This window comes from Camelina sativa, chromosome 9 (genome assembly GCF_030686135.1).
Source record: "Camelina sativa cultivar CO46 ecotype springtype chromosome 9, ASM3068613v1".
Taxonomy (NCBI): domain Eukaryota; kingdom Viridiplantae; phylum Streptophyta; class Magnoliopsida; order Brassicales; family Brassicaceae; genus Camelina; species Camelina sativa.
Window position 1 is genome coordinate 35,537,723 of NC_141888.1, and position 25,495 is coordinate 35,563,217.

General features: G+C 36.4%; 5 protein-coding genes and 2 pseudogenes across 8 annotated transcripts; 4 read left to right on the forward strand and 3 right to left on the reverse strand.

Moving 5' to 3' along the window:
- The first annotated feature begins 3,443 nt into the window (after nucleotides 1-3,443).
- On the forward strand, nucleotides 3,444-4,893 carry LOC104713020 (putative F-box protein At1g65740 pseudogene; annotated as a pseudogene). Its single transcript, XR_015565468.1, has one exon. The product of XR_015565468.1 is annotated as a putative F-box protein At1g65740 pseudogene (transcript).
- A 1,199-nt stretch (nucleotides 4,894-6,092) lies between these two features.
- LOC104713021 (CLAVATA3/ESR (CLE)-related protein 13 pseudogene) lies at nucleotides 6,093-6,815 on the forward strand (annotated as a pseudogene).
- Nucleotides 6,816-7,103: 288 nt separating this feature from the next.
- On the forward strand, nucleotides 7,104-10,470 carry LOC104713022 (uncharacterized). Its single transcript, XM_010430053.2, has 5 exons — nucleotides 7,104-9,210; nucleotides 9,309-9,456; nucleotides 9,552-9,699; nucleotides 9,791-10,009; nucleotides 10,099-10,470. The coding sequence occupies exons 1-5, from the start codon at nucleotides 7,551-7,553 to the stop codon at nucleotides 10,336-10,338; spliced, it is 2,415 nt and encodes an 804-aa protein (XP_010428355.2). The 5' UTR covers nucleotides 7,104-7,550; the 3' UTR covers nucleotides 10,339-10,470.
- A 196-nt stretch (nucleotides 10,471-10,666) lies between these two features.
- On the reverse strand, nucleotides 10,667-14,857 carry LOC104713023 (inorganic pyrophosphatase TTM1). 2 transcript variants are annotated; one of them, XM_010430055.3, is made up of 12 exons: nucleotides 14,606-14,857; nucleotides 13,832-14,208; nucleotides 13,603-13,717; nucleotides 13,184-13,379; nucleotides 12,909-13,022; nucleotides 12,616-12,789; nucleotides 12,277-12,471; nucleotides 12,067-12,189; nucleotides 11,868-11,980; nucleotides 11,625-11,748; nucleotides 11,290-11,511; nucleotides 10,667-11,062 (listed from the first exon to the last, which is right to left on the reverse strand). In XM_010430055.3, the coding sequence occupies exons 2-12, from the start codon at nucleotides 14,166-14,168 to the stop codon at nucleotides 10,844-10,846; spliced, it is 1,932 nt and encodes a 643-aa protein (XP_010428357.1). In that variant the 5' UTR covers nucleotides 14,169-14,208; nucleotides 14,606-14,857; the 3' UTR covers nucleotides 10,667-10,843. The 2 variants fall into 2 exon arrangements, with proteins under 2 accessions (XP_010428357.1, XP_010428356.1); XM_010430054.3 differs by having other exon boundaries at nucleotides 11,625-11,787.
- Nucleotides 14,858-15,037: 180 nt separating this feature from the next.
- On the forward strand, nucleotides 15,038-19,594 carry LOC104713024 (serine protease SPPA, chloroplastic). 2 transcript variants are annotated; one of them, XM_010430056.3, is made up of 13 exons: nucleotides 15,038-15,565; nucleotides 15,790-15,973; nucleotides 16,064-16,201; nucleotides 16,373-16,543; nucleotides 16,623-16,726; nucleotides 16,971-17,038; nucleotides 17,513-17,679; nucleotides 17,776-17,845; nucleotides 18,170-18,324; nucleotides 18,451-18,556; nucleotides 18,751-18,838; nucleotides 18,928-19,071; nucleotides 19,204-19,594. In XM_010430056.3, exons 1-13 carry the CDS (start codon nucleotides 15,173-15,175, stop codon nucleotides 19,435-19,437), a joined length of 2,022 nt encoding a protein of 673 aa, XP_010428358.1. In that variant the 5' UTR covers nucleotides 15,038-15,172; the 3' UTR covers nucleotides 19,438-19,594. The 2 variants fall into 2 exon arrangements, with proteins under 2 accessions (XP_010428358.1, XP_087320441.1); XM_087464315.1 differs by having other exon boundaries at nucleotides 15,094-15,565; nucleotides 16,613-16,726.
- A 444-nt stretch (nucleotides 19,595-20,038) lies between these two features.
- On the reverse strand, nucleotides 20,039-21,432 carry LOC104713025 (protein STRICTOSIDINE SYNTHASE-LIKE 11-like). The gene is made up of 3 exons (XM_010430058.3): nucleotides 21,001-21,432; nucleotides 20,648-20,917; nucleotides 20,039-20,569 (listed from the first exon to the last, which is right to left on the reverse strand). Exons 1-3 carry the CDS (start codon nucleotides 21,273-21,275, stop codon nucleotides 20,098-20,100), a joined length of 1,017 nt encoding a protein of 338 aa, XP_010428360.1. The 5' UTR covers nucleotides 21,276-21,432; the 3' UTR covers nucleotides 20,039-20,097.
- Nucleotides 21,433-22,443: 1,011 nt separating this feature from the next.
- LOC104713027 (protein STRICTOSIDINE SYNTHASE-LIKE 11) lies at nucleotides 22,444-25,293 on the reverse strand. Its single transcript, XM_019230350.2, has 3 exons — nucleotides 24,870-25,293; nucleotides 23,370-23,639; nucleotides 22,444-23,092 (listed from the first exon to the last, which is right to left on the reverse strand). Exons 1-3 carry the CDS (start codon nucleotides 25,103-25,105, stop codon nucleotides 22,615-22,617), a joined length of 984 nt encoding a protein of 327 aa, XP_019085895.1. The 5' UTR covers nucleotides 25,106-25,293; the 3' UTR covers nucleotides 22,444-22,614.
- Between the last annotated feature and the right edge of the window lie 202 nt (nucleotides 25,294-25,495).

Sequence of the window (25,495 nt, forward strand, 5' to 3'; positions counted from 1 at the left end):
ATTAATAAATATTTCCCTACTCTTTTATAAAATGTCTAATCTTACCATGTATGTGCATCTCATGGGCTTTTGTTAAAACGTTTCCAAATTTGGCCCTTTGGAAGTCCATTCTCATTAACATTTTTTTATATATACTAGGTAACCAGTTCGTGCGTTGCCGCACGGAAAATTACCACATAGAAAAGTAAAAATTTAAAAAAATTATCATTGTTAAGCCACGTTTTAAAGAAGAAATTTGATAATAATTTTCTGATTATATAAGTTTAAATTGGTTCTATGGCTATTCACTTTTCTGACTTATCAGATTTTTTTAAAGCATTTTTTATAATATTTTATAATCTTAATCATTTTTTATTTGGATGTACTCAATATCAGCTCTTTTGCTTAAAAAAAAAAAGTTAGATGAGTTAAATATTTGCATGAAAAAGGAAAGGTTCTAAGGTGTGTATATATACATAAATTGGGATTGCCCAACATTTTTTCCTAGCTTCCTCCACATTGGCGTCGGCTTGGCAAAGAGATCTTAATTTGTGTTGTTATAACCGTATCTTAATCTCAATAGAATAGAAGTATATCATGCACCCAAAAAAACTACAAACTCCATTATTAATTTTGTTTTTAGTCCGACATATATAGGGACATTCATCAGCAAAAATAGAAATTTATATATCATCCATAAAAAGTGTCCAATGTGACACAAATCATGTGAGAAAAAACAGAAACATATATATATATATATATCTACTACTTGTTTTAAATTACAATTGATGTTATAGTTTATATACTATATAGCCGTATACATACTCAATTCGAGCATATTGCCAATACAATGCTAGTTACTTATAAAGTACCATCGTTTCTTTTGACTCTAAAAAATAAAATAAAAAATAACTGGTGAGCATCTTAAAATTTAAGTAAACATATTTCATACTTTTTTATATATATTTCTCTTAATTGAACCAAGACGTATATAAAGCAACATTACTTATTAAGCTACCAATGATATAGATTCTTATCTACCAAAGACAGATAATTAAAGTATACAACAACGTTTTCAGAACAACACTGTTACAATCAATGCCGGCCATGAGGCCAAGCAAGGCAAGCACAAGCTTGCGGCCGTAAATATATTAAGTAAATAACCGGCCGTAAAAATGTCAAAGTATCTTAGTAGTCTAGTGGATAAAGTGTCTGAGAAACAATTATAGGTCCAGTGTTCGACCCCTGTATCTTGCAGTTGGCAATAAATTTTGTTTTTTCTTAACTAAACAGCCTTTAAAAATTTTACTGCCTGTGGCCTTAATATTTCTAGCGCCAGCTATGGTTACAATTTTTAAACTATAAACTTAAAAGAACATAAACAATACCAAAGGCAGCATCATCGGCTTACGCTCCTCATAATCCATAACAGATAAACCATTTTGAGTTATGCAAAATACTTTCCCATCTAATCAAACATCCAAAGAATATTCCAAAAATTAAATATATATTATATACATAGGTGTTTCCAATTAAATTCGTTCAATTGGTATAATAACCCATGGATTAAATATAAATTTTAATTGTTGCCAGCATGTTAAGTAGAAATCATAACATTGTTCTACTCCTACAAAAGTCTCCCACATCGAGCATCACTATAATTACGAAGAAGAAAAATATAAGTATTTTTACAAAAAATTTTAAAAAATAAAGTCCTAGAAAATGTTCATATAGGTGTTTTTTTTTTGCCTGTAAATCATTTTTCTCTAAAAAATTCACAACTTTATTGTTATAACTTCTGATTCATTGAAATTGAACAGTTGAAAATAAATGATTCATAGTGATCGTACTGCCCCATGACGGACTTTCCAAAATATATTTTCGTTTGAAACACTGATTCAATTACATACATGCCTTACTGACTACTCTCTCTCCATGGTAAAATCATCATCATAAAGGGTAGGGGAGTTAGATGACAATCATACCCATAATATTTATAATAAAGGATCATAATATTTTTCTATAGTTACAACACAAACGGATAAAATGGCTAAACATATGTTAATTATTTCATAATATTTAATTTTATTTTTCTAATAACTGACCAATATATATTTTAATAATTTATTTTATCTTATATTTGATCATGTAGAGCTGTTCTATACCATATAGGTATACAATATGATAATGAAGAAATCGAAATCATGACTCAAGAGGTGCAACATTTACCATAAAAAAAATTGAGAATTGAGAATTGAAACATTTACCGTGCAAAAATACCTAAATATAAAATCTACACATTGAGAATTGAAACATTTACCATACAAAAACACATAAAATCTACACATTGAGACTTGAAACATTTACCATACAAAAACATGGCAGGCCTGCTTGTCATCAACGAATCAAAGTTAGGGACAAACGAGAGGCCTCAAAATTTGAAAATTTTTAAAACACAAAAAGTTTACAAAACAAAGATTAATGATGACGGGGTTTAGAAAATATAAGAAATATAAAAAGGGTCAACTATATCGCATATCTCCACCAGACAAACTAATCAAGTTAGATGTTGACTGGTTTTCCCTCTACATCCCATAAATGCTGCGTTTGTGGGTGGTAGCGGTTGCTAGTAATTGGAACCAATCACACAAACCGCTCCTAATCGCTCCCAAATACTCCAAACCACTGAATTCTAAAAGCTGCTTCCCGCAAGTGTTTGCGGTTGCGGACGATTGCGGTTGAATTTTTTTTTTTTTTTTTTATAAAAAACTTAAAAGAAATCAATGATAATGAAATTTTTTTGTTATATCTTCTATCTAACCATTTTACTCATTAATGATGAGAGAATGAAGTATGAATACGATTGCAGAGGTTATAAAATAAACAATTAGAAGAAAATAATATTCCAATTAACAATAACCCGGAACTTGAAGTAAATTTAATGGCACATCGCATATAAGTTCAAAAAAATCTAAATAAATATAATATTTCATCAGAAATTTGAAAAAATAAGATTATTTGTGAAAAATATTAAAACAAATCACCAGTGACTCTTCTCAACTCTCACTTGACCATTCCTACCGATGAAACTACTTACCCACGATCTAAGAGAAAAGAGAAAAGATCTACGATTTAAAACATATGTTTTGTCATTTATCAAATTATTTGATTAAATTTTTGGTGAAAAGCCAAATGCATAAAGGAATAAGTATTTCAATATGAAATTTATTTGTTTTTTGAATAATTATTTTAGTATTTTTTAATAAATTTTAATTATAAATCAAGTTTAATAAAAAAATTGGTGTTTTTAAACATTTATATATTATATATCACATTTATTATGTTCTAGCCGCTGTTGCATCCGGATCAACCAGTCATAAACCTCTCACAAACGCACCAATTTAGGCCCTTATTCGATGAGAAGAAAGAATTAAACTCCTTGCAGTAATTAACACCAATAGAAAGGTAAATAGAAAAAAACAAAAAAAACTGAATTGGTCGAACGAATTCCAAATATATAGATCTGAAAAGAGGCAATTGAACAGGTATTTTACATAGAGAAGCGTCGATTAGGCAGGGCTAAACAAGAAGCGACGATTCGGGGAACAGGTATTATATATAGATTTCACTCACAACATAACACAACCAAAGTAGCGGCGGTCCTAGCGGAAACAACCAGATTTGAGAGATATGGTAGTAGATTGGTCTAACTTACCGGAGGAGCTTCTCAACTGTATCGCCGTTCGATTGTTCTCCGTCGTCGAACTCAAACGCTTCCGTAGCATCTGCACATCTTGGCGGCGCTCAAGTGTGGACAACCCTATCCCGAGCCGCCGCCCTGTCATCCACTTCGATCCCATCGCCCCTAGCGAAACCCTACTACACGACGAGGACGAGGACGAGGTCTACCGATGCGATCCCGGTGCGTTCCTCTCACACATCGCCTTCTTCCGAGTCACTCTTTCCTCCTCCCCGAGCAAGGGCTGGATCATCAAATCCGATGTGGACATCATCAACTCCGGGAGAATCCGTTTCCTTCACCCTCTCTCGCATCATCCGTTGCGGTGTTATTCCGAGAGCCTCGATCTTTTGGAGTTCACTGTCTCCGAGATTAGAGAAGCCTATGTGGTTCTTGCCAAAGACAAGGGAAGAGTAACGGCTCCTGGATTCGAAAGAAGTGTTCTTGTCAAAATCAAGGAAGGAGAAGATCATCATCATGGTCATGGAGTTCTTGGTATCGGTTGGGATGGATATATCAACTACTGGAATGGAAATGTCTTGAGGAGACTCGAACAGTTGGGTGATGACTTCTCCGACATTATAGTTCACAAAGGGGTAACATATGTTTTGGATTCACAAGGCATTGTTTGGTGTATTAGTTCCGATCTTCAAATCTCTAGGTACCTAAGCACTTCTGTCGATGAAACTATCACTAATGACTGTTGGGGAGACATGAGATTTGTGGAAGGTTGTAATAAAGAGCTTTATGTTGTCGAGCGCCTCCCCAAAAAGAATCCCCGAAAGAGGAAAGCTGATCGCGCATTTAACTATTCCATGACGGACGGTTTCAAGGTTTACAAGATGGATGAGGAGTTATCAAAATGGATACAAGTTAAGACCTTGGGAGACAAGGCATTTATGTTGGCTCCCGATACTTGTTTCTCGGTTTTGGCTCATGAGTTTCACGGATGCCTTCAAAACTCTATTTACTTCACCGAAAATACATGGGCTAAGGTGTTCAAGCTAGACAATGATAGTGGGAGTATTATCACATCAAAGTCTTCCAAGACCTCTTTCCAAATGTTTTCTCCTAGCTTTCTCTGAATCTTGTTTAGGTGGTCAAAGCTACTTTCTTTATAATTTAAGAGTACCAATCATCTCTAATAATAAAAAAAGGTTTACTTTTCATCTTCATTGACAAAGTAATGCAACATGTTACTTCCTCTGACTCACATAGATGATATTTTAGAAAATATTTATTGTATTAATTTTTTTTATTAAAAAACTAAAATGATCTTTTTACTTTATATTTTATTATAAGTGGCACAATATTGAGTGGTTTATATTTTCTATTTCTACCATAAAATAATTATAAATTAGTAAAAAAAAAAACTTAACTTTTTCTTAATGTTGATGAAACTATTGAAACATCAATCTACGTAAGAACAACTAAAATATCTTCATTCTTTCGGTATCATAAGCTACTTTAAAGTAATTATAATCTACTTTTAAAAAATTGAGACTTAACATGTCAACTCCCAATTCATGAGACCCTAGTGAAATGATGCATCTTTTTGTATGAGTGATGTATGAAATGTCGGCCAATAAATAATCATGTTTAATAAATCTAGTACTACAGTATGTTTTATTTTGTTAAATTTAAAAGAGCCAAAACCACAGCTCTTTTGCCTCTTACAATTGTCGACGGTATGCCCTCGTGTATTTAATTTAGTTATACTATTTTTGGGATGTCAAAACTTAGTTTTCTGACGGTGAATTTAGTCATACTACTTGGTGATGTCAACCCATGTCTAAATATTCAAGTGATTATTTTGGTTGTGTACCGGTCCGTCTAACAATATGGAATAACAACTACTTTATGTACACATACGCATCGATTCGAGTATATACTATATATTTTATTCATATACGCGTGTAGTGACAAAAATGCATAGGTTGTGGATTAATTTACGCTAGATGCTTTTGCTTTTGTCTCATCAATACATGAAGTAATGAACCCGTCCTACGATCTTCATCTTCCGGTTTTAAAAGAAACTTACTGACTATGCGCAACAAGACAATAAACATGATCTAAAACTACCATTTCGTAATACCTAATTTCTTTTATATTTTGTAATAAATTTTGCTATTTTATAAGTGGCTCGTTAATGAGACAATCTTGTTTGTTTTGTTCATATTAAACAAAAACATCAATCATTCAATGTGCTAACAAAAATTTATATCTTATCTTAACTTGAATTTATTATGCAATTTAAATAAATGTTTCCACTCTCTTTGAATCTTGTTAATTAAGCTTTTGTACATTAAAAAAATGTGAAAATAATATGATGAGAGGTTTGACTTTAAATGAACTACAAATTTAATGAGCCCTCTTCTTCCTTGAACGCAAAGGAAGTTTCTTCGTTGGAAAACGCTGTCTCCAATTCACATCTCTCTCTCTCCCTCTTTCTCTGTACATAACTTACGTATAAGTGTATATATATTAACACTATATTTCCTCTGTACCCTTCGATGGTCCTATGATCTTTAATCTCCATGGCCAAAAGTAAAGTCTCACGTGTCTTAGGGTTTCTTCTATGGATCTCTCTTCTTCTCTTCGTCTCTAAAGGGTTATTTGTTAGTTTCAGCTCTATTTCTCCTCCGGTTATTACCTCGCCGCCTTTTTACTACCGGACGGGAAGAAGAGGTTTGGCGATGAAAGAGTTTGACTTCACACCGTTCTTGAAAGATCTTCACCGGAGTAATCAGCATCGGAAATTATCTCCGCCAGGAGGATCAGAGATCGACCCGAGATATGGAGTTGAGAAACGACTCGTCCCATCTGGTCCAAACCCTTTGCACCACTAATATATTTGTCTTCTTATTATTTTATTTTTTCCAAAGATATAGTAAAAACACGTATATTATTAATTACTAGAAGATTAATTTATAAGACGAAAGCTAATATTCTTTCTTGGTACGTATATGTCTTGAATTATTTGTTCTTTCTCTTGTGAAATTGTTTCACTATTGGTGACTTGGTGTAATGATGAAATTTACTCATCTTTTTAAAAAAAAATATATTGTAATTAATAATAACATCATCAGTTGGATCATTGTACACATTTGTTTAAATTCATCGAACTGAAGGAGACCATATTAGTTTCTACATTTTACAGTTGAAACTTGAAAGGTATCCAAAGATTCAACTTATAGTTTGTACACATTTATTGTGATTTCACATTAACAAAAGCTCAGTTAATTTAAGGGAAAGGAATTGAATTGGCTTCGTAGAGGTGATTGATCTGGAGGAGATGGAGATCGATATTAATAAAGTCACGTGAAGCGTTGACTTAATTAGTTTCCGTTTCCATAATTTGTGCAAACTTTTCTCCCAGGCAGACAACGATGAAATGAGTTCGTTCATGTGCTTTCTCATTTCGCAAACTACAAACTACAAACTACACTTCATTTATTATGTCCTCACTGAAGTTGAAACGAGACATTTATTAATCGCTGTTTTTTTAAAAAAGAGACATCGGTTTAAATCGAACCATGCGGGTTTATCTCCGGTTTTCTGGTTATTTGGTTAAATCCTTAACCACAATCAAATCTTGCAAGTGTCCCGTCTCGGCTTCGTAGCCAAATCCTTTTCTCTTCAATTTTGCTATCGTGCAGAACGTTTGTTGGGGGTTTTGATGAATTTATGCCGAAATTTTTGTTTTTTCACTGTTATCTCAGCGACAAATTTTCTGGGTTTTTCAATTCTGAATCAAACCCTATATAATCTGTTGTGGGTAATAGGGCTTATACTTGATGAGAATATACTGAATCAGTCGTAGTGAAGAGAGATGGCGAGAAAAGCTAACAATAGTTTTTTCCTGGAAGAATGGTTAAGGACTGTGAGTGGAGGAGCTAGTGTCTCTGGTGGTGACTTGGTGAAGCAAAACTCTGCTCCATCAGCGAGGTCAATTATTCAAGCATGGTCTGAGATTCGCGAATCTCTTCAAAACCAGAGCTTTGATACACGTTACCTTCAAGCTTTGAGAGCTTTGGTTAGCTCTGAGTCCACTATCCATGTTGCGGATCCCCAAGCGAAGCTACTTATTTCTATACTAGCTTTACGAGAAGTATCTCTTCCTTCTGAGTCTTACACGCTTGTTCTTAGATTGCTCTATGTGTGGATTAGGAAAGCGTTTCGACCGTCTCAAGCTCTTGTTGGTTCTGCGGTTCAGGCTATTCGTGGTGTTGTTGATGATAGGCGTGATATCCAAGGAGCCTTTGTAGCGCAGAGCGTTTTGGTCTCTGGTGCGTTTGCGTGTGTTCCTTCTCTGTCAGGAGACGTGAAAGTCTTATGCTTGGAGTTGATGTGCAGGCTTTTGGAAGAAGAGTACTCATTGGTGGGATCTCAAGAAGAACTTGTTCCTGTAGTGCTTGCGGGAATTGGGTATGCTTTATCTTCTTCGTTGGATGTTCATTACGTCAGAGTATTGGATTTCTTGTTTGGCGTTTGGTTAGAAAGTGAGGGTCCTCGTGGCAGTGTCACTTATGGTCTTATGATTCTTCATTTGATCGAGTGGGTTGTGTCAGGTTACATGAGGTCTAATTATGTCAACAAGATCTCTCTTTTTACAAACGAGGTACTAGAGACTTCCAAGGAAAAGTATAATGTTCTTGCTGTCTTCATGGCGGCAGCTGGGGTACTGAGAGCTTCCTTGGCAGGATTCAGTCGTGCTGCACAGAGTTTTGAGATTTCTAAACTAAGAAATTCAGCTGAGAAGCGAGTAGAATTTGTAGCTCAACTTATAGTTTCTAATGTTAATGTTACACTGCCAGCTACTCAGAGAGAAGGTCCCCTTTTGAAGTACTTCGCTATAGCATTGGCTAGATGTGGGCCTGTTTCTTCATCTGCTCCTCTGCTTTTGTGTCTCGCTTCTGCATTGATAACTCAGGTATTTCCTTCAGGGCAGATATATGATTCATTTTGCAAAGCTTTTGGCAAAGATCCTATTGGACCAAGACTCATTTGGGTCAGGGAGCATCTTTCTGACGTTCTCTTCAAGGAATCAGGGGCCATAACTGGGGCTTTCTGCAATCAATATACATCAGCAAGTGAAGATAACAAGTATATTGTGGAGAATATGATTTGGGATTTCTGTCAAAATCTCTACTTACAGCACCGTCAAATTGCTCTGTTACTTCGTGGTATAGAAGATACATTGCTTGGAGACATAGAGAAAATTGCGGAATCATCTTTTCTTATGGTTGTCGTCTTTGCGCTAGCTGTTACGAAACAATGGCTAAAACCAATAGTGTCTAAACTAAGAAAGATGGAGACATCAGTCAAAATATTAGTTTCGTTCTCCTGTGTAGAGTATTTCAGGCATATTCGTTTACCTGAATACATGGAGACAATTAGAGAGGTGATTTCATGTGTCCAGGAGAATGATGCTGCTTGTGTATCATTTGTAGACTCTATTCCTGCCTATGATAGCTTGACTAATCCGAAAGGTTTGAGAAATCAATTGTTTCTGCAATTTCCATAGTCATAATTTTCTGTAGGCTGGTACATTAGTAAGATTTGGAATAATTTTTTGTTCTTTCTGCAGACTTGTTTACACAGCGGATAGAATATGAATGGTCAAGAGATGATGTGCAGACATCTCGAATATTGTTTTATCTTCGCGTAATCCCAACTTGCATTGGACGGTTATCTGCTTCTGCCTTCAGGAGAGTTGTTGCATCAACCATGTTTTTGTATCCTATGGAAAAGATCGGTCGATATGTCTTATACCCTGTTATGTTTAACTACGAGTACCATCATTTTTATTCCTTAACAATCCTGTGGCTAGATATATTGGACATCCTAACAGAAAAGTGGCGCGAGCATCTCATACTTTATTGGTAGCATTTCTCTCTTCAGCGAGAGAGTCAGAGGAGGACGAAAGAAACCAACTCAAAGAACACCTTATTTTCTATTACATGCAACGATCTTTGGAGGTACCTAAGAAAACCGAAAATTGGATGCAATGTAGCTCTTTTCTGTTTATTCATCGTCAATAACAATTATGATTCGTTGTAATAACTGCAGGTTTATCCTGAGATCACACCTTTTGAAGGCTTAGCTTCAGGCGTTGCAACCTTGGTCCGGCATCTACCTGCAGGAAGTCCTGCTATATTTTATTCTATTCATAGCCTTGTTGAGAAGGCTTCTACATTTAGCTCTGATTCACTGCAAGGAAGAAAGTCTGATCCTGGTAATCAGATATTTGAGCTGCTTTTGCGACTCGTCTCTTTGGTTGATATACAAGTAAGTTTCTTCCATTTAATTGAGCTACTAGAGCATGACTTATGTGCTCAGATGCTAATACTATGTGTTTACATACTTTTGGGGTTCAGGTGTTGCCATATCTGATGAAGTCATTGGCACAGCTAATAATAAAATTACCGAAAGAAAGACAGAACATGGGGCTTGGTGAATTGTATGGTCAAGTGGCTGAGTCAGACGATGTGATTCGCAAGCCATCTTTGGTATCTTGGCTACAGTCACTGAACTACTTATGTTCTAATAACCGTGCTGAAGGCTCAGCTTCTGGCTCAACGATAGACACTTCGAACCAGCTGGCTGCTCGGCTCTAGGGATCTACTCATAGGCTCATAGTTTTCAAACATGTGAAATAGAATAAAGTTTGTATGAAGTATACCATGGAATTATGCTATAAGACATTATTATAGTATATTATGATATTATCAAGTTAGCTGTTAGCACAATCTATTATCAAGTTATCTACACATCTGGTCTTAACAAAGCCTGCGAAAGGAGAACTAAGCTCAAACATTCACGAGAAACTGAAGGCAGACTATGATCAAGTTGCTGAAGATGTCAAAGAACTTGCTTCGTCTCCTGTGTATTAGGATTACATAAGGAAATATTACGGCCTCATGTTTCGTGGTGGACTCCAGTTACTTCCACAAGAAAAAGTATCGAGTCTTTATAAACGGTAATGTAAACCGAATCAGTCTTTTCTCTTACATTGTCAAGACTTAATTTGTCCAGTGTGTATCCCAAACCATGTTATTTACACCATTGCAACTATTTCAAAAAGCCTGGGTTTTCACAGTGAAGTAACAACTGTTACAGCAACTATTTCAGACGACTGTAGGTAAAAATGCCAACGCAGCCAATGGCCAAACCAAGAAGAATAGTTGCAGTAGAAGATCCGAGGTTTTGTGTTGTGCTGTTTGTTCTGTTGCTGTCGAGTCTCTCTATGCGAGTCCTTTCTCCAACATACTCCCGAAGAAGATTGCTCAGGGTGTCCATTTGATGCATTATCTGACGCTGTCCACGAGCAACAAGTACGACCTGTTCCAGATGACGAAAAGTCAAAAATCATGAAGAAAAAATGAATATTTCGCAAATCGTGAGCTAAGATCTCTATATCTCTAACTTATTATTCATGGATAGACCCTTCCATTGTCTCAGTCGAGTCTAAAGCTCTCTCTGATGCTCTGTTGTTGTCTATTGGAGTATAGCAATTAATAGAGAGCTGACTGTATGTAATTCTGATTATGGAGAGTTTGTAAACATACCTCTTCCATCAGAGGAGATTCCCTTACGAGCTGAGATGCGGATGAGGACAGCGGTAAGACAGACCCATTACCGTCTTCAATCGGTAAAGCCAAGTTATGTTGACTACCTGAAGCCGCTATCTTGTTCGGGATCTTGGAATTCAACTCTTCAATGCGGGATGTGAATTCATCCATCCTCTCGTTCAGTGTTGATATCTGGTCCGAAAGCTGAGTGATAAAACCCTATAGAACACCGTATGTTCAGAGATTTAATCGTAAGCCAACTATCAATTTGCAACAACAGAACCAAAGATTTTGAATGATCTCAGGAAACAATAACAGAGAGACCGCTTTACCTGATTTGGAAGAGTGGCCGGTGAAGCAGGGGCTCTGGCATCTAACATTCTGTTGTTAACAGCAAGTCTTGTCAAGTTAGGCAAGACTTTGTGTCTTGGGTTTGTGTAAGACTTTGATACACCGCTGTTAAAACGTGCATCACTACACAAGTCAGAGGATTCCCTGACCATATGGTGTCTTTATTCTTAGATTCTGTCTTTATCCCAACTTTAGCCAATCAAGGAGAAGAGATTAGAAGATACCCGTGGAGATACTTCAGTCTACTATCAACAGAAGCTCTTGAGAGGGCTTCTTTAGGGCTAGAAACTGTATCATCATCTAAGCTAAGTTTTGTCTTCAAGTCATCTGGTAAAGCCTGAAAACATGACCAGGGAAACCGGACATATAAACCATCATGACATATAATCAACTGGATCTGTGTGCGATAAACACAACACATACCAAAACATCATTTACAAGCCTCTCCAGCTGTATCTGTTCAATATATGTATGTGGAACATATGAACCTTCCAATCCAAGTTGGTCTGCCACATTTTTGACGAAGGACCGGTCTTTACCTTGTACCTTCATAAACGAGTTGATAAAAATTGTCAACTTATCACCCCAAACAGAGTGTAAACTTTTATGGAGAGCAAGAGAAGTAAATATTACCTGAACATATGTCCGATTCAGTTGCTCCAACCAATCAGTTTTCACAATTACCTTGTCATCATCAAAGATATGACTTTTTCTTTTCAAGATTGTTGCAATGGTATAGCCCAGTGCCATTAATCCTCCGAGAAGACGAACGCTGACTTCAAAAGTTATTCTGGGTGATATGATAAATGGACGATCTGTAACCCACTCCTGAAAACAATACATAGAACGGTAAATGTAATCATTCATCAATTCAACACGCAACACCCATTCGTTCAGCTTACATATGACACTAAACTCTGCCCATGAGTTCCTAAAATGTGTTTATACAGAAGAAACAGGTATTGGCCAAACCTCAAACATGAGATTGTATTTTCCATCCCGGTTCCTCATTCTAAGGTATGATTGGCATGCTTCAGGATCCTCGCCTGGTGGAAGCAGATATATGTCATAAGTTTCCTCAGTACGTTCCTTAAAATCTTTAGACAGAGCTGCCTTCATTTGTTCAGGTGTTACAGCCTTCGTTGACTACAATAAGATAACAAAACTCACTCAACACCGGGAAGGTATCGCTGTTACAATACAGCTAGTCACAGATTATATGAAACGCCAACATACTCCACTTTGAACAATATTAATTCTGTAACCTTTAAAATATATGTTGGGTTCTGAAAGCCACTGAAGGGGTTAAACTTGTTAAGGATCTTAATCTGAGCCGTCTTCAGATCAGGTTCAATAAACGCCTTGTACATAGGATAAACCTGGTTGGAGAAAAAAACATAAGCAAAATTTTACTGTCTTAAAACTCAAAATAAACAGTAGAATACATCATTCATGTTCTATCCATATTTGAAGCGACTTTAAACAGCAGGCATGACAGCAAGGGTGATAAATAAAAGATAGCAAAGATTAGCGTGAAAACCGTCTCAGATATCTGATGTATGATTTCTTCAGGTTCCTGGCCAGCACGTTGAATGTCCCGCAAAACACGCTTGACAAGATCAAAATGCACTCCACCAGTGACAGAGACACGAAGATCTAGCAAAGGCCGTAGCTTCTCACTCAAAGCGTATATGCCTTCAAGAATAACAATGCGAGAGCTAGGGACCTCAAGTGTTCTATACAAATCACGAAAGAAACTGATAAGCCATTGCAGATGAGTAGCTCTGATCAACTAACATATAAATCAATTGTTCCCCTAAAATATGTGAAGGAATCTGTATAACAAGGGAAACTATTAACGTTTAAATGAAATAAGTATAATCACTTTGTCCATCATAAAATGTCGTCTGTCCACAAGTTATCAACAGTAACATATGCACCAATGGGGAAAATCGGTACCTGTAACCAATTCGGGAACTAGACTTGAAGTCATATATTGGAACCTGAACAGGTTTGCCATCCCTTAGGCCATGTATATTGTCAAGAAGTGTATCATAGTCAGTCAACCGTGGGTCTGCAACCAGAATCGCAAACATTTATCAGACACTTGTTCTTTATATCAGATTCTACACATCAGAAAGAAATGAGTGAATCAAGCCTAAGGGTGTAACATAGAGGTGGTGCATACCATCAAAGTTTCCATCGATCACACGAGAACCATCATTATAGTTGTCCATGTTTATGATAGCAATACTAGGCATGAAGTTGAGAATTTTCTCAGTGAAAATGGTTTTGCCAGCTCCAGAAGGACCAGCTAACCCAACCAAAATGAGTCCATCGTTCTTCTGAGCCAATAACTGGCAAGCACGAATAACAGCGTAGAAACCTTTTTCAAAAGACAACGGATCCTCAATTGGAACAATCTCATATCTGCCGGAGTCCTTTCTTTTGATAAGCTGAACCTGATCCCGCAGCAAACCATGCCTTCGGCGAGGTGACAGAGCAACAGAATTATCGAGCGCCATTGCCTCCCCAAAAGTTGCAATGAAGAAGAGAATCTGGTAGCTACAAATTGCAGAAAAATACTATATTAGTATAATCGGATCAAAACACGAGCAGACATTTCAATCAATTTAACAGACGCTTGGGGAAGAATCATAGACATGCGTGATAAAAGAAACTCCAAAAATGCAAGATTACGAGCTTCAACATGAATTCAAGAACACTTGGTTCATGCGATCAACAAGACAAGCGAATCAAACCCAAGACTCTCAGTAGATAACATCTCGAATCTGATCGTAAGCAAAGGAATCAAAGTTTTTGAGCTTCAACATGACTTCAAGAACACTTGGTTCATGCGATCAACAAGAAAAAGCGAATCGAACAAAGACTCTCAGCAGATAAAGAATCTGATCGTAAACAAAGGAATCAAAGAGCAATCAAAGTTTCAGTTTTCACATACCGGAAGAGAAGATTGAAATCGGGGATAAAACGTCGCGGGAGATTATTTCCGAATTCTCCGGAACCCAGAAACACGATAGCAAGAATATAGTTGGAGATATTTTTCGAAGCAGTCAATGAGAGAGAGAGTAAGAAAGATGCTGGAAACAACAAAGACGGAAGTTTATAGACAAACTAGCGATGATGACGCCCAGAAGAAATCACTAAAAGACTAGAGAGATCAAACAGTAAACCATATCAGATTCATTCGATTAATTGGAATCATTGGACCGAACCGAACATTTATCATTAAATTTAAACCGGTTTCCATAGCAATTAAACCGAATTTTGGTTCATAACTTCATATTACTCTGGTTCAAAATGAACCGAAATTGGAATCAATTTGAGCTGTTAGTCCACGTAACGACTTTGACCGTCACACGTCACACACGGTGAAGCAGTGACGACGTGGAAGAAACTGTACCCTTCTCAATCCTCTTTCTTTCTTTCTTCTTCTTCACTTTCTTTTTCTTTTTTCTTCCACTGGAAAATTTCTCTTCTCAGGTGAGACTTGAGAGAGAGAGAGACAATGGCGAAGCTACTTCTTCTTCACGCACCTCATGTAGTTCCAAGATTTAGCAGCGGAACTAGGTCACTTATCTCCGCGTCGGCTTTATACAGAAGACCTCTCCTCTTGAATCCCCAATTCTCACATATCGGACCTCGTCTTCGTTCTCCGTACAATCGGAGATTCTCGGCTCGTGCTTTCGACGATTCATCTGCTTCTTCCTCGGCGGAGATGGAGAAAGAGAAGCAGGATCAGCTACGGGATGGAAGAGATGAGGACTATCCGACCGGAGAAACGGAGTATGTGGATAGGAACGCCTGGGAGAGTTTTGTCGTGAAGCTGCGGATGTTATTTGCTTATCCATGGCAGCGTGTTCGTAAGGGAAGCGTCTTGACCATGACATTGCGCGGCCAGGTTTCTTCGTCGTCTCTTCTCATTCTTGTCGTTCTTAGACGCTGATATTAGTAGGAGGACTGTTAATTTTAGGTTTCCGGTAGCAATGTTAGTGAACTTAGCTGACTTCTATGGCTACATAGTATTAAAATTTTCATTGATGTGATCTCCTTTGGGAGTTAGAACTCCTTTAGTCCTTATTGGCCAGTTAGGTTGAAATTGAATTCTGTTTTCTCTATGTTCAGATCTCTGATCAGCTAAAGAGTCGTTTCAATTCTGGCCTTTCTCTGCCGCAACTCTCAGAAAATTTCTTGAAAGCAGCATATGATCCTCGTATTGCTGGAGTCTACCTTCACATTGAGCCTTTGAGTTGTGGGTGGGGTAAGGTTGAAGAAATTCGAAGGCATATATTGGATTTTAAAAAATCAGGTAACTCCTGAATCTGTATTATCTGTCAAGTATCAGAGTTTTTCACTTTCCGATTGAGTTCTTTGAGCTAATCAAACACATCTTTACTAGGTAAATTCATTGTTGGATATATCGACATATGTGGATTAAAGGAATTCTATCTTGGCTGTGCATGCAACGAGCTCTATGCCCCGCCTAGTGCCTATTCCTTTCTGTATGGTTTGACTGTTCAAGCATCTTTTCTTGGAGGTAGGGAATTGTTTCTTCTTTGGCTCAACTTATCACTTAAGTCATGAAAAGTCTTTTCTATGTTCTATATCATACAGAAATTATAAGCACTCATACTGTGTGCGGACAATCCTTCATTTATTGAGAAAGTTGGCGCATTTATCGTGAACTGCTTAATTTTCTTAAATATAGGTGTCTTCGAGAAAGTGGGGATTCAACCTCAAGTACAAAGGATTGGCAAATACAAAAGTGCTGGAGATCAGCTTTCCCGCAAAAGTATATCTGAGGAAAATTATGAGATGCTGAGCGTGCTTCTTGATAACATTTATGCAAATTGGCTGGATGGTGTTTCTGACTCAACAGGTGCTAGAATTGTTTCACAATGTTGTTAGAGTTGTAACATCTTAGTTTTTCTGAATGGCTTCTGCTTAGAACTATGCAGGAAAAAAGCGAGAAGATGTTGAAAGTTTCATCAATCAAGGAGTTTACGAAATTGAAAAGCTAAAGGAAGAGGGGCTGATAAAGGATATCCGGTATGATGATGAGGTAATACCATGTCCATAGTAAAGATGAAATTCAATACCTTCCACTTGATCCCAGAAGCTAGAAGTGATGATCCTTGTTGTTTATCCTTAATTCGTGAACTTTTCTTCTTGGATACTTTGGTCCTCTCTGATTATTGGGATGGACAATAGTCCTAAAGAATCCCTTATATAGCTATACAAAACAGAATTAGATACCAGCCCACTACTTTTTTTATCTATATCATTCACTTTTTATGCTCCTGCAGGTTATATCGATGCTGAAAGAGAGGCTTGGAGTCGAAAAAGACAAAAAGCTTCCTACTGTTGATTACAAGTAATTAACTCTTACTATATGGAATTTTCAAACAGAGGCTTGCTGAATCTAGAGCTATTATTTTTGCATGTACACTTGGCTCAAGCCTATTACTAATGAAGTAATGGGTAATGTATACATAATGGGACTTAGGTAGAGTTAAAGTTAGGTAGAGTTAAAGTTAGTTTTGATATGGAGAAAGGAATTCCTGGTGGCATACCGACTCGAGATTGTAATTCAACAAAATGCAGATCAGATATGTCTTCTTTTTTTGGTTCTCAGTTTGGGATGATTAGATGTATGCGATTTATTTAGTAAATGGAGGTATGCATACTTAGTTGACTTCAAATTTCTGTTTCTTATTTTACTTGTATGTAATATTTGCAGGACAGATTTTTTGATATCGCTTTACGGTTCCCTGTTAGCCTCATGCAATTTTAGCAATTTTACAGGCTAGTAACATGCAGATATTCTCGATTGAAATACTTTATACAGGAAATACTCAGGTGTTAGGAAGTGGACTCTTGGTCTAAGTGGCGGTCGAGACCAAATAGCTATTATTAGAGCAGGGGGGAGCATTTCTCGGGTTAAGGGTCCGCTAAGCACTCCTGGTTCAGCTATCATAGCAGAACAACTAATTGAGAAGATCCGCAGTGTAAGAGGTGGGTCTGTTATTATTTTTACGTTTCCATTTACATTTGTGCTGTTGTGTTCTTCAACAGCAGCTCAGCACTTTCTAATTCCTCTTTCTTTTGAAGAGTCCAAAAAATATAAGGCTGCCATCATCCGAATTGATAGCCCAGGAGGCGATGCTCTCGCTTCCGATTTGTAAGTAGTTTATTAGTTGTCAATGTTGTATAATTATACCTATAATATGCTCGCATGATTTAACATTTCATGGATGGTTTGGCTTCACCTTATAACATGATGAACTCAGACTCATTACTATTATTTTTCGTCAATGGAGGTTAGAAGTTGAAGTGCTATCTTTTATATCAAGAGAATGGATTAAGAATGCTATATTAACCATCTAGTAACTTGCAAATATCATATCTATCAAGCCTGGAGGTCATGTGTGGATTTGAATATAAATAGGTTTGAAAAATCTTCTATGCTTTATTGTAATACTTCGTAATTCGTAATGGTACACAGAATGTGGAGGGAGATTAAACTACTGGCCGAAACAAAACCCGTCATCGCGTCAATGTCAGATGTGGCAGCAAGTGGAGGCTACTACATGGCAATGGCTGCAAACACCATTGTTGCAGAAAATTTGACTTTAACTGGATCAATTGGAGTTGTCACAGGTGATCTTTCTTTTATCAACTTATCAACTTGCCAAAGAGAACATTGTGCTCTTAATCTTTGTACAACTATCTCTTTCACCAACCCTCGCCATGCTTGATTGCTTTTGTTTGTTCTTGTTGTGACAGCAAGATTTACCTTGGCCAAATTATACGAGAAGATTGGATTCAACAAGGAAACTATATCTAGAGGAAAATATGCTGAGCTCCTGGGGGCTGAGGAAAGACCTTTTAAGTAAGGGACCTCGCTCTATTTATTACAACGATTTGTTACCTAGTTAGGCTCTAACCGTATAAGACTTCTTTTTTCACCCAATTGATGCCACTTTGGTTTTAATATTTTTGTCAATTTCGATCCTCGAAACTGCTCTACTGAGAACCTATATGCTCCTTTCATTCACAATAAAAGCAACAAAATGATGTTTACAGGCCAGAGGAAGCAGAACTGTTTGAGAAGTCTGCACAGCATGCATACCAGCTTTTCCGAGATAAAGCAGCCTTATCTAGATCGATGCCTGTATTTTTCTATTTGGTCCAATCTAATCTTTCTCTCTTGTATTACTATGTTTTAGCAAAGCTAAAAATTTCTTCTTACCATGTTCCTAGGTCGAAAAGATGGAAGAATTTGCACAAGGCAGAGTCTGGACCGGTAAGGATGCTCATTCTCGTGGTCTAGTAGATGCACTCGGTGGGCTGTCCCGAGCTATAGCCATCGCTAAGCAGAAAGCTAATATTCCTCTTGATAGGAAGGTTTGCCTCTAAAACTCTCTTTTGCTTCAGTGAACTCATCTTCGTAACAAATCTTTAAAACTCAAAAAAAAAAAAAGCACAAAGTAGATGATATTTGATACTTTGCTCTTTCTTGTGGTAAATAAAATACAGGTAACTCTTGTTGAGCTTTCAAGACCTTCTACATCACTACCAGATATCTTAAGCGGTATAGGAAGCTCAGTGATTGGAGTTGACAGAACATTAAAAGGACTGCTCGATGAATTAACAATCACGGAAGGAGTTCAAGCTCGAATGGATGGAATCATGTTTCAGCAACTAGGCCAAGATTCTTCAGCAACTCGCATCATTGATTTGCTTAAAGATTACCTCAGCTCTCTCCGATGATTCTAATACTATCATCGAATCTCATTTAAATGAAAGTAAAAGAAACCGATGAAAGTCTTTAAAGCCAAAACTTTACAAATGAAATGAAAAAAACTGATATTACTGTAACGGTGTAACCAATGGTATATGAAGTTAATGTGAAACAAGGCTTAAACTATTTACAGTTTCAGGTACTCTCAAACATATATATATATAAGCTACTCTCAAACATGTATAAGCACTGTACATTAAACTTTCTCCCTAAGAAACAACAGTGAAAGACCACAATCAACGTTATTATATTATCTTCTTCGTAGCCTTTCTCTCAATTCCTGCATTCTCCTTAGCTGAGGAAAATGTTGAAAATTGCATAAGAAAAGAGATCGGGTGGTCGACGCTCTCTCCTTCCCCATCAAATGTTGAGAAAGATTTTCACTGCGATGAGGAAAATCAGGAAAGAGTAATAGAGGTCGTCACGTACCTCTGGAGAATGGACGGAGAATTCCCACCTTTCTACGTCAAGGCATTGTGCAATGTATTTCAAAACGATGAGAAGAAGGTGAAGCAACACGTTACCAAGATATGGATAAACATTACGCAAAAGATCATGGATGGTTTAAAATGTAATAAATAGTAATTTTGTTGGATTAAAAATTTAAAGAATGAATTAACTGTCCTTGATTACAAATTACCAACAAAAGTGGTCGTGAGTGTTCCCAAGTAAACAACGTTTTTATATTCATTAACTTCACTGACTAACGTATCTCCGTAATATTCCCCGAGAGGCATATGCTGGAGAATCTCACCGTCGGAACTGATTTTCACAGCTGATGGTTCCGTGGGCACCACTATAAGCTTCACGGAGTTTGATGCGACCCAGAAATCTCCACTTTCGGTTCTCCTTATGTTGTCCGGACCCGGGATCGACGGTACGAAAATCTCAAACGTGTTGGCTTTTGGACCCTTGATCCAATACCTCAAGATCCGATTCCTCAAGAACTCTCCCACCAGAACGAACCCTCCGTCAGAGCTCACAGCGCAGCCGGCGGAGCCACTTAATCCGCTTAACAAAACGGTGACGGTTTTAGTCTTTGGATCGTACCTAAAGAGCCTCCCCGACGTATCTTTTACAGCAACCGCCAAGACAAGCTGACTGGAAACATAAAAAAAAAGTTGACCAAACCAAATCCAACCGGTACAAAACTAAATCACATTAAAAATTTTAGTTAACCTGGGGCCAAATCTTGTGCTGAAAGATGTGAAGTAAACCATACCAGTAACCGGATCTACATCTAAACCGTCAAGGAACCGGAAAGGAACCCCGGCTGCACTATCGGCTAGGCGTTTGGCTAGGCCACCGCGGTATGAAACCACATACAAACCCAAATATGCATCAGCTATGTATAAATCTCCGGTTTTCTCATTGAAAGCTAAACCGACCGGTCTACCACAAATGTTACCAAGAAAAGTCCCAATAGCTTTCTCACATAGTGACTTGTTCCTGTAAATTAGAACAATTGAGTTATTATTACTAGCAATATGTGTATGCGTTGTATATATAAACTACTGAATAGCAAAACATACGCGATTGGTAAAATATAAGCAAACTCTGTAAAGCCAAGTGTTGGTCCTTGGTATTTCAGGATCTTGCCTCCGGAGACTCCGGTATAAGGTCCTCCACCCTGAGGATCGAATGCGAAAGCTTCGGGTCCAGTTATTTGAGGTGGCAGCGGAATCTTCTGGAAGGTTTGGAGAGCGGAGACAAGGGAATGAGATGAGAAGAGAATTAGCAAACAGCAGAAGATGAAGACTCTTTGTGTTTGCAACATTCTGTTTCGTTGATGCATCACATGAAACATAGTAATACTAATTTCAGGGTTTTTTTATACTCGCATATGGTTTGATTAAATCTCAACCGATTGGTTGATGGTGGTTATCGACCAGTTCTTGATTAGTTTAGATGCAGCTGTTTTGACTTAAGAGTCACAAGATTTTTGTCTTTTCTCTATGATATCCACTATTTTTTAAATTAGCTATTCGTTGTTTCTAAGGAAATTGCGTCTATTTCTTTGTCTCTTTCTCACGTGAACTCGACCAACTTTCCAGCTAATCAAAATATAAGTAAGAAAAAAAGTCGTTTTTAATGTTATTTTCCTCTGAACCTATTTCTTAATTAAACGTTCACACTGTCATACTATAATTTGTAATCATATCTTTTATGACATCTTTGACTCTTTTGTATTCGTTAACTTCATCAACCAAAGTATCCCCAAACTTGTCTTTTTAGGGGAATGGTCTGAAGCACTGTAACCGAAGATCATAACATGATCGACCTCCTTCCGCCGGCACTGCGAGTTTCTGAAAAGACTTGGAAAACCGCCGAAGAAAAGAGAAACCAGGGAGACAAACGAAGTCATAATGTTTCTTGGTTGTGTTTTTGTTACCATCTCTCTTATTATTATTACAATGAGTCCTCTAATTCGCATGTATACTTACTTATAGATTTGATTTTAGTATGTTTTTTTAAACGTCCTTTTATTTTATTTTTTTTAATTGTATTCACACTATTCAAGTATATCCAAAGTTGATCCAAACAGATGTATAGATGAAAAAAAATCAAAATAATATTAGTAATTTGCATATATATATAGAACGAAATACACCTAAATTATGTTAATTTTAAGATTGATTAAAAATAGACTGATGAAAAAGGAGCAGTTGATTAATATTAAAAAAAAATGTTTCATCAATTTACTGCATGTGAATGAAGTAGCGGAAGTGCGGAGTCGTCCGATTGACCATGCAGAAATAAAGATTATTATTGTTAATTTTTCGATAAAGAATATATATTTGTTTAATATTTATGATTGAATTCATGAATTGTGTATCCAACAAACGTAACATGTATATATGATTTTTATCCAAAAATTTTATAAGATTTTTTCAAATAAAATGAATTGTGAACATTTCTTTTGTAGGTAGTTGGCCTATACATGAATGATCCAACCGTGATGCACAAAACAACAATTTTTTTTAATATAAAAAAAACTACTTTATTTCTTGAAATTTGTAACCATCTTTTTAAAAAATCAACTTTATTTGAACAGAATCAATATATTGACGTACATTATTGATCCGTCAAGACTTTCTTTCGACACAATCACTTGATTTCTAAAACCCAAACTAATGTCACACACTTTAAACCTTAAGAATCCCGGCAAAAGGACCAAACAGAGCGCCGATATAAAGCTTTCCTTTGAATTCGTTAACCTCGCTGACCAAAGTATCTCCAAACTTATCTTTAAGGGGAATGGTCTGAAGCACTTTACCATCAGAACTAACCTTAACCGCCGAAGGGTTTGTGGGTCCCGTGGCTGAGTTCACGACCGAAGCAACCCAAAAGTTTCCAGAAGAACCTATCCTCTTGATATTGTCAGGGCTCGAGACCGAGTTGGTGAAGTCTTCTGAAGTACCAGCTTTAGATCCTTTAATCCAATACCTCTTGATGTTACTTTTTGTGAACTGACTAACCAGCACGAACGAACCGTCTGAGCTAACCGCACATCCGGCTGAGCCACTTAGACCCTCCATCAATACAGTCACGACCTTTTTCGATGGATCGTATTTGAAAAGCTTCCCTGTCGAGTCTTTTGTTGCCACTGCTTTCAACACATCGCTGTAGATATGCATCATTCATAACCAATACAATTAGTATAATTAAGATAAAAAAAACTTTTTTTTATTAACCGATTCAAATGAGCAATATATTATGTACATTAGGAGTTAGGACATAAAGTGGCAGTTATTAACTTATGTATATGATAAGTGTATTTAATATTTATATTTATTTATATGAATTTTTCTATTGAAAATATATTTATTTTGTTAATCTACTATATATGTGATGATAAGTGTAATTATATTTAGATATAGAGGAAAAAATAAAACTATACCGAGGGCCAAATGTTGAGCTGAAGGAAGTGAAATAGACGACACCGGTAGTGGGATCGATGTCGAGACCGTCGAGAAACAAGAAAGGCTTGCCGTTAACACTGTCGGCGATCTTCTTGGCCAAACCGCCACGGCGAGAGATGACGTGGAGACCCAACGGAGCATCGGCAACGTAAAGATCACCTGTTTTCCCGTTGAAAGCTATTCCCGCCGGTCGGCCACATTTTTCGGCGTTAACGGTTCCAAGTGCTCCGTCGCACAAAGACGACTTTCTGAAATAAGTCAAATCAATTTTGATAATAGTTAAACGCAAACATAATATGATGTTGATATTTGTGTAGCTCCATACATATTAGACAACAATGCATATATATGTTAAATGTTAGTTTGACTTTTACTCAGAGAGGCGTGTGTTTAGGAAGATTTAATCTTTGTTATACCGTAAACGACACTTTGTTTTGCTAACGTAGGCCAATCATCATGGAGTGTGTATTTCTTTTAGGGATATGTAACTGGCAAATTACAGAACTTTTGTCCATAGTTTCTATAGTTTAGGAATCAGACAAAAGGATTTTGGTGGTAAAAACCTGAATCATCTCTGATTACTAAAAAATAAAAGAACATATTTAATCTCTAGTTGATTACTATATTTTTTTGTCAATGATATACTCCCTCTGTATCAGAATAGATGATGTTGTAGGATTTTATTTTGTATCAGAATAGATGATTTTCTATATATTTTTATCAATTAATGCTAAGAAATTGCAAAGTTCAAGAATCATTAAATGAAAATTTAAGAGTTTGATGAAATACTATTGGTTAATAATTATAAAAATATATTATTATAAATAAATAATACACTTATTGTTAAATAATAAATATTTTTCTTGATTCATGTAAAAATCCTAAAACATCATCTATTATGATACAGAGGGAGTATATATTAATAAATTTATGCATATTATTATATGTATATTAATGTACAAATAAATAGTTTAACAAGGAGGTAAAATGGCCTTATTGGATGTATGTATTAATTAAAAGTAGGTTGCAGCAGCCCACCAAAAAAAGAAAATTAGGCTGCATTTATTTCTGATTAGTAAGTTCTATAGTTCACGAAATCTAAGACCATAACATGATCGACACTGAAGTTCGTGCATTGACAACAAAGTTTTCTCAATGTGTATCGTATCAGATCTGAATCGGGGATCATAACATGATTGACTCTGACGTTCGTATTTGACAACAACTTTTTCTCAATGTTTATCTCGTGGCAGATCTGATTTCGAGTTTTATTTTTAATTCGTTTTCTTATTATATGACATGAAATGTTAAGGTTATTTACCAAAAACAAAGTAAAAAAAAATGAAAAATTAACGTTGTTACTGATTTAATTAGTAACGAAAAAAGCTCCGTATCAAACTTTTTGAAAAGATAAAACTCCAATCATAAAGAAAAAAAAAACAAAGAAGCATGCATGATTATGATCTTGGGAAACTTACGAAGAGTCGGTGATCTGAGCAAAATCGACATAACCTTTTCCTGGAAGCCACTTGAGGATTTTACCACCGGAGACTCCGGTGTAGAATCCTTTTCTGGTGGAATCAAAAGCGAAAGCTTCAGGTCCTGTCCTGTTTCCCGGTACCGGAAGTTTTTGAAAAGATTGATTAACTGAGAGAACAGACGAAGAAAATGAGAGAAGAAGAAGAAGAGAACTCACGGAGACAAACGACCTCATATTGTTTCTTTGGTTTGTGTGTTTTGTTATCAACTTGTGTTATCCCTATGGATATTTATAGATTTATTTTTGTACTTTTAATTTGTCCTTCCAATTAAGATTTCTTCTTTTGTATTTCTAAAAGATGAGACAGTATTTATAGAGAGATGGAAAGAAATCAAACTAAAATTAGTACAATTTAAATATCAAGAAATGAATTAATAGGCCTAAATCATGTTAATTTTATGATTGATTAAAAGAAAATTAATGATGAAAAGATACACATTATCTTAAGAGCAATTGATTGAAATGATAACAAAAGATGTCCTTTACCAACAAAAAAAAAATGTAAATTTTTTTTTCCTATATTTTGCCTGAATATAACCTATACATATATACTTCTTCTATCCC